The sequence below is a fragment of the Dipodomys spectabilis genome, unplaced genomic scaffold (genome assembly GCF_019054845.1).
Source record: "Dipodomys spectabilis isolate Male_0828 unplaced genomic scaffold, ASM1905484v1 ptg000187l, whole genome shotgun sequence".
Lineage (NCBI taxonomy): Eukaryota > Metazoa > Chordata > Mammalia > Rodentia > Heteromyidae > Dipodomys > Dipodomys spectabilis.
Genome location: NW_024870864.1, coordinates 6,099,675 through 6,111,110, shown reverse-complemented (window position 1 = coordinate 6,111,110; position 11,436 = coordinate 6,099,675). Strand labels below are relative to the sequence as shown.

The window sequence follows — 11,436 nt, the reverse complement described above, 5'->3', positions numbered from 1 at the left end:
CTAACATCCAAATAAGGGAGAGCACATGCATCCTTTGTGCCTCTGAACCTGACTTACTTCACTTGGCAATTTTTTTCAAATCTATCCATTTCCATACAAATGATGAGCTATCATTTTTGTTTAGATCCATTGAGGGTCATTTGGGCTGTTTCCATGTCTTGGCATAGTGCAGCAGTGAACATAGTTGTGCCAGTGTCTTTACTGTATCTTGACATGCAGTCTTTTGGATAAATGCCAAGAGTATTATCGTTGGATCATAGGGTAGTAGGCTAAATGTTGAGTCTTAGATGGACTCAGTGACCTTGAACAGTGCTGGGAGACACTAGGAGAAATGTTGCTCTTTAGCTAACTGGAGTGGTGGAGTCAAGCCCAGTGCCTCTGTGAAGGTAGCATGTGGTGTGTGGTTCCTGGATGAGGGGAGACATGCCTGTAACTGAAGGTCTGCTCAGGTTTCTAGATCACATTAAGAATGAAGACAGCCCTGGGCCCCCCATCAGCAGCCACCATGCCTTTTTCTCCGATGACCAGGAGCCCTATCCTGTGACTGACATTGCCGACCTCATCCGAGACTCTTATGAGGTATGAGAGCCCTGACCAAGCCTCCAGTGTCTTTCTCTTCTCCTGGCAGGGGGACCTACAGGGAAGGTTCCTTGGTAACTTCCTGTTTCCTTGGGGCACAGCAGAGACTCTGAGTAAGTGGATCCTTTGTGTCCTTATAGAAATTTGGGAACCAGTCTGTGGAGCAGATTGAACACCTGCGCTGCAAGCACAGAATCAGAGTCCTACAAGGCCATGAGGACACCACCAAGCAGAATGTGGTGAGCAGAGGGCACCTCTCAATTGTGCTGGTGGGATTCAGGAGCTGCCTGGAAGTCTGGCTCCCATAGGTGATGGCACATAAAAAGGCCAGCTTAGCTTAGACAGGCTGCTGGTAGCTCATGCCTGTAATCCTAGCTACTGAAGAGGCTGAAATGTGAGGATCACAATTTGAAGCCAGCCAAGGCAGGAAAGTCTCTGAGACTCTCTTCTCCAATTAGCCACCAAAAAGCCAGAAGTAGAGCTATGGCTCAAGAGGTAGAGCATTAGCCTTGAATGAAAAAGCCAAGTGAAAACATGAGGCCTTGAGTTGAAGCCCCAGTACCTACCTACCCTCCCCCTACCCCACAGGCCAGCTTATTCCTTCCTTCTTCCTCTTCCTTTCCTTCCTCCCCTCCGCTGTACTAAAACTTTAATGGAGGTGACATAGTATAGAAACTGCATGGGATTTGGGACTCTGATGGTGAGCCATAAACTACCAGGAGCCTGAGTTTCCCAAGCTGTAAACTAGAGCTGACACCTCCAGCATAGACTTAGATGAGATGCTGTGTGAAACATGCAGCAAGTGCTCCATTCAGAGCCATCTTCCTGTCCACACTGGGCCTCTGCTGGACTCTTCCCTCCATTAAAGCTGCCTCCCTTTGTCTGGAAGTACCTCTTGGGAGCTGGACAGAGGTTGAAGACAACATCTGGATAGATGCTGCAGGGTCGTCTGGGTGTTAGAAAGGAAGGGGTATCACGATCTCTGGGAGACGAGCCATAGCATAAAGGAAGCTGGTGTTCTTGTGACCCTGTGCCTCCCATGTCCCCTACTCAGAGGGCTCCATTCTTCCAGAAGTACAAGCCTGGAATTCACCCTGCCAATGTTTCTTCTTTCCTTAAGCTCCGTGTTGTTATCCCAGAAGTCTCGATTCTTCCTGAAGACCTAGAGGAGCTCTATGACTTATTTAAGGTATGTCAGTCTGGGAAACGATGGAGAACCTGGTTCTGAAACAGGCCCAGCCTGCTCAAGGTGGGCTTGAGGCTGCCTGGAGGGCCCTGTGGCCCTTCTGTGGCACTTGAGGTTAGCGCTGGTTTGCCTGCATGCTTCTGCACAGAAACTTCTCAATGGAACCCTATGAATACCAATGGGCCCTTACCTGGCATCTGGGAGGGAGGGGCCGGGGAGTCCTGCACATCTTCAGCAGGACCTGTGTGGCCCTGGAGCAAGTGCTCTGAGCTCATTGAGCTCACATCTTGCACAACGATCTGGTCGTGTGTGTGTGTGTGTGTGTGTGTGTGTGTGTGTGTGTGTGTGTGTGTCTCCTGGGGTTTGAACTCAGAGTCTGGGTGCTGTCCTTTAGCTTTACTTTTTTTTTTTTTTTTTGGTCCAGTCGTGGGGCCTGAACTCTGGGCCTGGGCGCTGTCCCTCAGCTCTTCAGCTCAAGGCTAGCACTCTACCACTTGAGCCACAGCGCCACTTCCGGCTTTTTTCTTTTTGCTTATGTGGTGCTGAGGAATCGAACCCAGGGCCTCAGGCATGTAAGGCAAGCACTCTACCACTGAGCCACCTTCCCAGCTCTGTCCTTTAGCCTTTCACTCAAGGCTAGTGCTCTACCACTTGAGCCACAGCTCCACTTCCAGCTTTTAGGTAGTTAATTGGACTGCTTCACACTGCAGTCCTCAGATCTCAGCCCTCATAAATAGCTAGGATTATAGGGATCTGGTCTTCCTGTTCCACACTATGCGAATGTTTGCAGGTTGCCAATCTACCATAAACACTGACTTTTCTAAGCTTCTCACTTAATACATTTAAAAAATCATTCATACAATACACATACAGCAGACCCTTAGTATGAGCAGGTATGTAGGTGCATGATCAGGACGCATGAAGCTCAGCATTGTACTGCAGATGCTCCATTCACAGCTCTACCCAGCTTCTGTTAAAGACACCCTGCCTTTCAACAAATCTCAGCAGTTCCCTTATCACTTCAGTTAAGCACATTCGTGCTTACCTTGTTTTGGGGGGACACCATTTGCTGTTTTATAAGGTAGATTTTTTTCACAAAATTAAGCAGATCACAGAACAACTGAAACAACTGACAACCCTGGGCTGACTGAGACCTTCTCCATATTAACTGAGCTGTATTACTCAAGTTGGGAAATAGGAATTTTTATTTTTGAAATTTTGTTTTTAAAATTTTTTATTACTGTTTTGGCCTTTCTTGGTCAAGATTGCATATAATAAATCTGTGGGGGGCTGGGAAGGTGGCTCAGTGGTAGAGCGCTTGCCTTGCATGCCTGACGCTCTGGGTTCGATTCCTCAGCACCACATAAACAAAAAAGAAAAAAGCCAGAAGTGGCGTTGCGGCTCAAGTGGTAGAGCGCTAGCCTTGAGCTGAAGAGCTGAGGGACAGCGTCCAGGCCCAGAGTTCAGGCCCCACGACCGAACCAAAAATAAATAAATAAATAAATAAATAAATCTGTGGAAGCTTGATCATTTCCTTTGTATGAAGACAAAATACAAAGTCAAAGATAATTTAGTATCCTAACCCCCACCCTCCAAATTAGTCTCTGGCTATTCAAGAGGGAAAAAATAGGGAATATTGGAGAAAGAGCAGGAAAAAAAGGTATAAAGGTTTTAGGTGCCTCCCTTCCCCTCTATACTGGGGCTTGAACTTAGGGCCTAGGTGCTGTTCCTGAGCTTTTATTGTTCAAGGCTAATGCTCTACAACTTGAGCTACAGCTCCATTTCCAGTTTTTTTTTGCTGCTTAATTGGAGATAAGTTTCAAACTTCCTGCCCTGGCTGGCTTCTAACTGTGATCCTCAGATCACAGCCTTCTGAGTAGGTAGGATTATAGCCATGAGCCACTGGCACCCAGCTTATTAATTTTTTTCTTTATTCCTATTGTGTGTGTGTGTGTGTGTGTGTGTGTGTGTATGTGTATGTGTATGTGTGTGTGTGTGTGTGTGTGTGTGTATGTATTGTATGTAGTACCAAGGAATGGAACCCAGGGTCTTATGCATGCTAGGTAATAATCTACCACTAGGCCACATTTCTTGCTAATCCTGCTTTTTTTTGGGGGGGGGGGTCGGTCTGGGCCTGGGTGCTGTCCCTCAGCTCTTCAGCTCAAGGCTAGAGCTCTACCATTTCAGCCACAGCGCCACTTCTGGCTTTTTCTGCTTATGTGGTGCTGAGGAATCAAACCCAGGGCCTCATGCATGCAAGGCAAACACTCTACCACTGAGCCACCTTCCCAGCTCCCACCTATTTTTGAGATAATTTCACTTCCTGCTTAAGAGAGGCCGAGTCCATGATTCACCTAATTTAGGCTTCTCATCATAGCTCGGATGATAGATGCATACCGCCAGGCACAGCTTCTTTCTGTTGAGATGGAGTCTCAAAACTTCTTCCAGGTTAGCCCTGGATCCTCTCAGTCTCAGCCTCTTACAAAGCTGGGATGATAGGTGCACCAAGCTAACGTTGAGAAGGGGTCTCATGTATGTGCCCCCATGCTAACCTCAAGCCCCTGTCCTCCTGATCTCAGCCTCTTTAGTAGCTAGGCAGGCATAAACCAACTAGTGCCCAGGTGAAGTTTTTCTTGTAAGGTTAAAAGTGCTCATTTATTTAGGATTAACTGTTCTTTATTTGGCACAAAAGGTGGTATTACAAATCTAAGCATCTATATTTTAAAGTATGTGTTTAACAGTAAAGGTGAATTTTGGTGTATACCACACTGTATTTCATAAGAAAGAGTATTTAAAAAAAACTGTCAACTGTTATTTTCTAGTTCTGTCTTTCCTATGAAAAAATGTATGATTTTCATGTTTGTAGTTAGCCTTACAAGTGTAGGGCAACACCACAAACAAAATCCAAAACAAAACACCCAAACACTGTAAGTACAAGATAATTTTTAAAATGTATTTCTAAGGAAAAGTCAAGGAAAATAGATAAGAGCTCTAATCCCATTGTCAGCAGGGAGGCCTCGTCCCTCTCAACAGCCTTCCCAGACCTTTCCTCCAGTCTCCAGCTCTGAATTTCCATAGCTTCACCAGTCTTAACTTGGTAGTATTTTGAGACTTGTTTGAGCCCTGTGGGATATGGTACCCTCCAGTTGGGTTTTACCTTTTGACCGTTGAATTTCAAGAAAAGGACCACGTGGAAATAAATACACTGTTTTATAAGTAACTGATAGGTTTGTCAAGTCCACTCCTTCACTTCATTTTATTCTCCCCTAAGCCTAAGGTGTTTAGGCATGACCCTTCTCTATGCAAACAAGAAGCATCAACTCTGACAAACTTCTTTAGGGTCTCCTTCCTATTAAAGATAAGTGTCTGCCAAGTGTGGTGGCACATGCATATGTAATCCCAGCATTCAGGAGGTAGTGGGGAGGATCCTGAGTGTGAGAGCAGTCTGGGCTCCATAGTGATGAATTCATGGTTAGCCTGGGACACATAGGGAGCCATGTCTCAAATGACAGTGTGCTGGGGATGTAGTGCTTGGCTGGTATGTACAAGGCACTGGGTTTGATCCCTAACCTCCCTCCCTCCCCCCACCCCAACGTGCACGTGTGCGCACACACGCACACACACACACACACACACACACACACACACACACACACACGGGGTTGGGGGTGATTGGTATCTAACAGTTGTAGCTAATTAGGGTTTACTATTACTTTAATCCTTTAAATTTCCTAAGTACAGACTTGTAATGTGATGTCTCATCTTCTCTCAAACTAGGACCTACTTTATTAATGCTGCCCAAGTAGCATGTGTGCAGTATAATACAGACTCAATGGTGTCTCAGCTCCCCTGAAACACCCAGTACCGAAGCATCCTCTGCATGTTCCACAGACATGTACTTCCTGCTGATCATCCTTCTGGGTGATTATGTATGATAGAGCACTAGAGCTCTTTATCATTTTGTGTCTTCTGATCTGTTTGTTTCCAAAATTCAATGGAAATTCACAAAACAAAATCATGCCTTCTTTCAGCATTGTGAAGGAATTAAAACCTTTATAGCCAGGCACTGGTGTCTCACACTAACTCTGGCTACTTGGGAGGCTGAGATTGGGAGGATTGTGGTTTGAAGCCAGCCTAGGTAGAAAAGCCTGGTAAAATCCCATCTTTAACCAGTAAAAAACTGGGCTGGATGAGTGGCTCAACTGGTAGAGTACCAGCTGTGAGCAAGAAAGCTGAGTGAGAGCATGAAGCCTAGAAATTAAGCTCTAGTACTGGCAACAACAACAACAACAACAAAACCTTTTAAGTAAGGACTGAAAGAGCCCTGCACTGCTGCTTCTATGTTTCCTCTTTTTGTGGGCAAGTTCTGTTAATGTGGTGAGTTGATGTTCCCTTCTTGCATTCTACCTATCTGTAGATACATACATGCACACAGTGTTTACATACATATAATCCACCCTTCCCACGAATAGAAAAATGAGATTGTACTATGCATGATAATTATCTTTTCAGTTGATTATATACATAATAAATAGACTTTTTTTTCTAGAGCAGTTATCTATTTACTTATTTCCCTATTTACTCAGGATTTAAACTCAGGGACTCATGCTTGCTGGGTATTCTACCACTTGAACCTCAATCAGTCTTTTGCTTTTAGTTTGTCTTTCAGATAGGGTCTTCTGGGTTTTCCCAGGCAGCCTACAACCCAGATCACTTCTGCCCCAGGCTGATTTTTTTTTTTTTTTGTGCCAGTCCTGAGGCTTGAACTCAGGGATTGGGCACTGTCCCTTAGCTCTTTTTGTTCATGGCTCATGCTCTACTACTTGAGCAACTGCCTCACTTCTGACTTTTTGGTGGTCAGCTGGATAAGGGTATCATGGATTTTCCTGCCTGGGCTGGCATTGAGCCATGATGCTCAGATCTCAGCCTCCAAAGAGCCACCAATGCCCAGCAGCTCATTCTTTTTAAAAATTGCTCAGTCTGGGCTGGGAAGTGGCTCAGTGGTAGAGTGCTTGCCTTGCATACATGAGGCCCTGGGTTCGATTCCTCAGCACCACATAAGCAGAAAAAGCTGGAAGTGGTGCTGTGGCTCAAGTAGCAGAGCTCTAGCCTTGAGCTGAATTGCTGAGGGACAGCGCCCAGGACCAGAGTTCAGGCCCCATGACTGACAAAAATAAATAAATAAAATAAAAACAAAAATAAAAAATTGCTCCTCAGTCTTCTTGTAGAGCCTAACCTAACTTATACTTGGCTATCTTTCTAAGGAATATTTTTACATTGTTTCCTGTCTTTGCTACTTTGTGAACAGCGGTTGGCCAAGCATGCCATGCATTTCTCTGGCTCTGGTTCTGTTATTTCTAAAGTTTGGAGTGCATGATGTCCTGGATCTTTTTGAAATAATGCTGTCTGGGCAGAAAATCACATTTCATTTGAATTCAAATTTATTTGCTGTAATATGTTGAATACTGTTTCCTAAGTTTGCTGGCTAATTGCACACCTATTCATAGCCTTGGTCTGTTCAATGATATGTTTTTCTGTGAGAGTCTGTATAAGATATATTAGTCCTTAACCAGTATATTACAGCCATTTTCTTCTGGGCAGACTGTTAAAGGTCTTTAGCATGATAGTGCGCAGAAATATACATGGAAATTCACAGTGTGCTTAGGGGTCCTAAGATTGAAAACTTGCCGGCCACTGTAATCCTAGCTACCCATGAGGCTGAGATCTGAGGATCACAGTTCTGGTAGGAAAGTCCAGGAACTCTTATCTCCAATTAACTACGAGAAAAGCAGGAGTAGAACTATGGCTCAAAGTGGTAGAGTGCTAGCCTTGAGCAAAATAGAGCTCAGGGACAGCGCCCAGGCCTGAGTTCAAGCCCCATGACCAACAGAAAGAAAAAACAAATCCTAGCAGACCTTTGTTTCACACCTAACACTTGTTAGGGTACCTCTATTCATTCTGGAATGACTACTTAAAGAATGTGATTATGAGGAATATACTGTATATTCTGTAATTGCAAATTGTATTTTGGCTTGCATCTAGGTAATGGAAGGCATTGAATTGAAAAGAACTACAGTTATTGATAACCTTTTCAGGCTTTTGCCAACTAAGCTGTCCAGGGAAAAGAGCTTGTGCAGATGTTTCATTTAAGCCAACCATTCCTCAGTGACATGGCCAGTTTAGAGTGTGTTAGTTTCAGGGACCATTCCCAGGTCTTCAACTTGCCTTTTCCTACTTTTAGTTTTAAAAATTGTTCATAGCTGGCTTTTTGCTGGTTAACTGGAGATAGAGTCTTATAGATTTTTTTTTTTTTGGCCTGGGCTGGCTTCAAACCGTGATCTTCCAGGTTGCAGCCTCCTGAGTAGCTAGGATTACAGGCATGTGTTACGGGCACCCAGCTAAAATTCCATTTTCACACAGGTAGTCTGGCTAGAGTGGTGAGATGATTTATGCTCATGAACAGCAGTTCATGAGACCACACAGCCTTGAGGAAGGTTGGGTTGGCCTTGACTCTGGTACATGGGTCACAGCTCTTTTCTCCTCTGTCTCCAGAGAGAACACATGATGAGCTGTTACTGGGAGCAGCCCAGGCCTGTGGCCTCACGTCATGACCCTAGCAGGCCCTACGCTGAGCAATACCGCATAGATGCCCGGCAGTTTGCACATCTGTTCCAACTGGTTTCACCCTGGACCTGTGGGGCCCATACAGAGATCCTTGCTGAGAGGACGTTCAGGCTCCTCGACGACAACATGGATCAGCTCCTGGAATTCAAGGCATTTGTGAGCTGTCTAGGTATGACTGGGGGGGGGGGGGGGGGTGTCCTTGTGCCTCAAGTTGATTTGAGCAGGTCTGAAAACAGAAGTGACTTGTGAGAGCAGGTCCAAGGAACTGCCTGACATAGTTTTGTATTTTTATTTATTTTTGTGTCAGGACTAGGGCTTGAACTAGGGCATGGGCACTGTCTATTAGTGTTTGCACTCAAAGTTGGAGCTCTACCACCTGAGCCACAGTTCTACTTTCAGCTTTTCTTGGTGGGAGGTCGGTTGTGGGGCTTGAACTCCCTCTTCAGCTCAAGGCGAGTACTCTACTCGCCACAGTGTCCACAGCGCCACTTCCGGTTTTCTGGTGGTTAACTGGAGATAAGAGTCTCACAGACTTTCCTGTCCGGGCTGGCTTTGAACCGTGATCCTCAGACCTGAGCCTCCTGAGTAGCTAGGATTACAGGTGTGAGCCACCAGTGCCTGGCAGTCTACTTTCAGCTTTTTGGTGGTTGAGTCTTACAGACTTTCCTGCCTGGTTGCTTTGAACTGCAATCATCAGATCTCAGCCTCCTGAGTAGCCAGGATTATAGGTGTGAACCCAGTGATTATGCTTTTTTTTTTGTCTGTCATGGGACTTGAACTCAGGACCTGAGCACTGTCTCTGAGCTTTTTTGCTCAAGGCTAATGCTCTACCACTTGAGCCATAGTTCCACTGCCTTTCTTGCCCTGGGCTGTCTTTGAACAGCAATTCTTAGATCTCAGCCTACTGAGTAGCTAGGATTTCTGATGTGAGCCACCAGTGCCTGGCTTTGATTTTGCATTTTTAACCTTTCATTCTGCTGACTCCTCTCAGGACTGTCTTGGTCCTCCCTTATGGAGGTTGGAAGGGGGCCCAGGCTGTATGAGGGACCTGTTGGTCCTAGCCTGTGTCTTTTGAAAAGTACAAGGCCAAGCAACATTACCTTGTAGCTCAGCCACCGGCCATTGTTCTTAATGTTTACACTTGCAGCGTGGTGTGATGGATGGGGCAACATAGACCTTCTGGAGTTGTCTCTCCATAGTGAGTTTGGATCGTTTGCCACATGCACTTACAACCATTTGTATTCAGAATTTTCGCTTTCTCTTTACAATTCTTACAGATATTATGTATAATGGAGAAATGAATGAGAAAATTAAACTGCTGTACAGGCTTCATATCCCTCCAGGTAAGAAAATCCAAGTAGAAAAATCAATTATAAGGTCGGCTTTGTGCATGATGCTGACCTTATTTTTATACATTTCATTTTTTATTTATTTTTGTCGGTTGTGAGGCTTGAACTCTGGGCCTGGGTGCTGTCCCTGTGCTCTTCAGCTTAAGGTGAGCACTCTACCACTTGAGCCACAGCGCCACTTCCAGTTTTCTAGTGGTTTATGGGAGATAAGTCTCACAGACTTTCCTGCTCGGGCTGGCTTTGAACCACAATCCTCAGATCTCAGCTTCCTGAATAGCTAGGATTACAGGCATGAGCCATAGGCACCCGGCTACATTTCATTTAGATGTGAGGCAACAAATGTTATAATTGGGTTGTAGATCACAGATTTCTAGCTCTGTGTATTCTGTGGCAGGAGCTGCCAGGCTTGAGTATGTGTGAGCATCATCTGCAGGGCTCAGCACACCATGTACTGGTGTGATTTGGTGATTTGGTCATAGTCTGGTAAGCCAGACTGCTCAACCACTAACTTGATAACTATTAATGAGGCAGAGATGCTAGGAGTAAGACTTGGATCACTATAATGGATAGTGGTTACTTTAGGCTGCTGTGTGGGTTTGTGTGTGTGCGGGAGCCAGTTTTAGGGTGTTAAACTCAGAGCTTCTGCAGTCTTGCTTGGTACTTTTCACTCAAGGCTGGGGCTCTACCACTACCATTTGAGCCATAGTTCCATTTCCAGCTTTTTGCTGGTTAATAAGAGAGAGTCTTATAGACTTTTCTGCCTGGGCCACTTCACACCATGATCCTCAGATCTCAGTCTCCTGAGTAGCCAGTTTAGGTAACTGTTGTTGAAGCACTCTTTCATTTTTCCAGTACAGGAGATTATATTCCTTCAACTTTATGCAGTGGTGTTTGGGAACAAATCAAGTAATTTTGAAACCCATGGAGTGAGACTTGTTATTGCAGGAATGAGAACAATAAAACTCTTAGGTCTTTGATCTTTGAATGTAGGAGAGTCCCACAGGCCAGTGCTGTGGTCCTGGTGTTGGATGGTGTCCAGGCAAAGTTCAGCGAGGAGTCTTAGAAGGAGGTGGGCTATCGTTTTCAGGGGCCATGAGATCCTGGTGCCTCTAACAGCTATTAGAAATGTGTATAAAAAATTGAAAACATACATGTACGCTATTTGTGGGCTTTCTAAGCACAGCACTGGAATCGAGCCACAGTTGAATTGGCATATGATATTTTTAGGATATGATACTCAGAGAGCATTACTGATCATCCACAGCCCCTCCTTTAACCTTCCCAGGGACCCATTAAGGATTACTTTAATGGATGGTGGTTATTTTAGACTACAAATTGCCTAGCATTGACTAAGTTCTGTTTTTCATGTCTATTTCAGTTACTGTGTTTTAATTTGCTCTTCTCAAAATGTTTTCAAATGACTTAGAAGACATGCCAGTTCTTTTTATATTCCTTATCTGTTTTTCATAACCACCCCCCCTCTCCCATCCACATCTACAGTTCCTAACTAGAACATGATGGATTGTATTTTTTTTCAATTATTTTATCTTAATTTTTTTCTTTTTCTTTTGGTGCCACAGTGCTTGGGGCTTAAACTCAGGGCCTTGCAGTCTCTTGGCATTTTTACTTAGGTTGGCACTCTACCACTTGGGCTACACTTTCATCTTCAGCTTCTTGCTGTTTAATTGGAGATAGGAG

At 44.8% G+C, this 11,436-nt stretch overlaps 1 protein-coding gene across 1 annotated transcript in view; it reads left to right on the top strand.

Annotated features, from left to right (window-relative positions):
• Positions 1–11,436, top strand: part of Tbc1d8 (TBC1 domain family member 8) — a 124,111-nt gene that overhangs the window by 106,717 nt on the left and 5,958 nt on the right. The window contains exons 13-17 of the mRNA XM_042695461.1: positions 450–579; positions 720–818; positions 1,700–1,768; positions 8,318–8,558; positions 9,667–9,732. Of these exons, the coding sequence (XP_042551395.1) occupies positions 450–579; positions 720–818; positions 1,700–1,768; positions 8,318–8,558; positions 9,667–9,732 (605 nt within the window). The remainder of the gene's footprint in view (positions 1–449; positions 580–719; positions 819–1,699; positions 1,769–8,317; positions 8,559–9,666; positions 9,733–11,436) is intronic.